Source organism: Camelina sativa, chromosome 5, assembly GCF_000633955.1.
Source record: "Camelina sativa cultivar DH55 chromosome 5, Cs, whole genome shotgun sequence".
Taxonomy (NCBI): Eukaryota; Viridiplantae; Streptophyta; class Magnoliopsida; order Brassicales; family Brassicaceae; genus Camelina; species Camelina sativa.
The window spans coordinates 5,914,890-5,917,812 of NC_025689.1; the positions used below are offsets into that span (position 1 = coordinate 5,914,890).

General features: G+C 35.3%; 1 protein-coding gene across 1 annotated transcript; it reads left to right on the forward strand.

Annotated features, from left to right (window-relative positions):
* LOC104785732 lies at positions 1,058-2,645 on the forward strand. Its single transcript, XM_010510998.2, has 5 exons — positions 1,058-1,460; positions 1,537-1,609; positions 1,746-1,768; positions 1,876-2,168; positions 2,397-2,645. The coding sequence occupies exons 2-5, from the start codon at positions 1,568-1,570 to the stop codon at positions 2,408-2,410; spliced, it is 372 nt and encodes a 123-aa protein (XP_010509300.1). The 5' UTR covers positions 1,058-1,460; positions 1,537-1,567; the 3' UTR covers positions 2,411-2,645.

Sequence of the window (2,923 nt, forward strand, 5' to 3'; positions counted from 1 at the left end):
TTTTAACTTCGATAATAAGATAGATTACCTAACTCAGATAAGAAAAAAGTTAAAAAAATATAATCCCGTGCTGTAGCACAGATTATCCCCTAGTTTTAGTATAAATGGGGTGTTGTGTGCGGTTTTTCTGATCCTTTTTTCAAATGCCGTACGCCGGTATTTATATATATTACAGTAAACATGCATTTCGAGGTACTAGCTAGTAGCTAGTATGTGTCGTTTAGTCATAATACTTATTAGCAGTTAGCTAGTAGCTAGTATGTGTCGTTTAGTCATAATACTTATTAGCAGTTAGCTAGTAGCTAGTATGTGTCGTTTAGTCATAATACTTATTAGCAGTTAGCTAGTAGCTAGTATGTGTCGTTTAGTCATAATACTTATTAGCAGTTAAATAATGAGAGTACGTATATTATGGTCACACGCACAAATAAGGAAGTCTACAGAAATAAACCGCAGAAACATCGCTGCTATAGAATTTTGTTATTACAAATTGCAGAAAAAGTATAACGAATGCAAAATCGTTATTTATTTTATATTTTCTCTTTTGTAAAAGATCTTTGAACATTTTGAGGAAGGAGAAGAACCATAGCGACGATAGACATCTATCAACGCTAAATATATTTATTTTATCAATAGTAATCGTCGGCAGCGTTAACTGAGACCATGCACCATCAGACAGATCTGGACCATGCAGATGCTTTGATAATATATAGATTAGCAAACTAATAATACATATGTAATCAAAAATTCGGGATTAATTAACCAAGAAAAAAAAATTCGGGATTGATCGTTGCTTTCTTACCGAATCCAAACAACCTTACCCCACCAATCCGATAAAGGCTACTTACTATGTGTCTCACCCTCAGATCCTATCAAATTTGGGATCCTAAAAAGAATAACTAAAAGTGTTTCATCAGCTATATATTATTAATAACCAGTTGAGTCATGAGTGTATGGGCATGTGCATCAGCATATATTGACACCGTCCCACCTAATAAAAATTTTAAATTTAAATTAAAAAGAATGAAAAATGGAAGAAACGTATCTAGAATTGGGACGTATTTTGGTTAGTCCGTCCTAACACGTGGCGGCATGTTATTGAATGTTGGCGTTTGGGTAGGATCTCAAGTCATTTGTGTTTTTTTCCTTTCTCTTTCTTTACTCTTTCTCTCTCGACGGCGATTCTTCTTCCGAAGGGCGATCTGCTTGAAAATTGGCTGAATCAAAGGCAAAGCTTTACTTGGTTGGTGGAGATGAGTTCGGCTCTAGATTTGAAGCCTATGTTACCTCTTACAACAACATCGCTACCTTCTCCGTTCCGATCCGATAACCCTAAATTCTATCGCTGTCGTTCCTCTTCCTCTACTTCGTGTTCTTCCCAATCTCATTCTTCTTCTTCTTCTCCGCTTCTCTCTGTTAGAAGACGCCGATTTAGATCCTCCTCTCCCTCTATTCCCATGGTATTTTATTCTTCTTCTGATTCGTGATTGTTTTTACTCATTAGTATAGAGGTTGAATTGTATAGTACCCCTGTAGCTGCGGAGTTAGTGAATTCGGGATCCTAAGAATGTTGCAATGGATGGGAGGATCGAGGCGTAAAGTGGCTGCTGTGAGTGACTTCTGCTTTATCCTTTTAGAGATCCATTATAAATTGTGTTATAAGATGATAGCTTAGTTATCTTAGAATTTGTTTCAATTTCTGACTTGTTATCGTTTTTTTTCTGGGGATCTGTTGCGGCATTCAGTCACACACGTCAGTGAAGAAGAGGTATGTAAGCTCTTTCTTTCTCTATTGTAAAGATTATTTTTCAGTATTGATGATTTGGTTGACATCTAGTGCACACATTTTTGATCTTATCTTTGTTGAACCTGAAGGCAAAAGCAATACTTTGAGCAGAGGAGACAGCAACAGCATCAGCAGCTCACAGTTGGGTCTGAGAGATGTCCTAACGATATAAACAGTAGTAATCAACACCCAAGAGAACACCACTCTATGGATATTCTCAATTTGCTCAACTTGTCAACCGCTACTCCTGAATGCAACACCATAACGGATGTTATGGATGCTTCATTGTCTTACAGGACTTCTTTTAGTCTCCCTGACAACCAGACAAATGAATTCAAGAAAGCAAACACCACAACGGATCTGTTAGATGGCACAGAGTGGAGTAAGTAATCACTATAACTTTGTATTGACTATTGTGTTAATATCTAGAAAGTACAGAGGTTTACTGTATTCCGTTTTCATTCCTTTTTACCATCTATAACATCTAGATAGGTGTGTTTCATTCTGGTTTTACTTCCCGATCACCACTTTTCACTGTTTGCTTATCCGAATTTAGGCCATATGCAAGTCTCGACATTTTAGTTGATACATTATAAAATGGTTTTCATAGTTATCTGTCTTTGATTTGGTTGGGGATGATCTTACAACAACCTACAAGGAAGAATCTTCTCCGTCTGAGGCTCACATGGCCTTTTCAGTTGATGGTATAGGTCTCATGACAGTAAGCTTCTCATGGAAACATGTCAAGAAGCCAAAAACCTCCGGAAGATTGTAACTACCTCCGGAAGATTGTTACTTTCATGTTTTAATTGTATTTTTTGTTTTTTCAAGTTTTTGTAATTTTGTGTTTTTTTTTTATGTTTTTAATTTCAATGTTATATATTTTATTTAAATTAAAACTTTAATATGTTTTTACATATTTATTTAAATAATTAATTTTTTAAATTAAAAATATTATGAAGGACCATACTCTTAAGGACACCAATGCTATACAAAACTTAAGAAACTCTCAAAGTAAGAATAAAATAATTGAAGGACCAAATTTCTATCCTAACCGATGCACATGCCCTTAGAGCATGGGCATTGGTTAAGGACAATTTTTGGTTCCTCAAATTTAATAGTATTATTTTGAAAGTT

Excerpts from the sequence above, each read along its gene's own strand:
- LOC104785732 (XM_010510998.2), top strand. The coding sequence starts at position 1,568 with ATGTTGCAATGGATGGGAGGATCGAGGCGTAAAGTGGCTGCT. Across the intron at positions 1,610-1,745 it reads CGAGGCGTAAAGTGGCTGCT|TCACACACGTCAGTGAAGAA; the intron begins GTGAGTGACTTC and ends TGCGGCATTCAG. Across the intron at positions 1,769-1,875 it reads CACACGTCAGTGAAGAAGAG|GCAAAAGCAATACTTTGAGC; the intron begins GTATGTAAGCTC and ends TTGAACCTGAAG.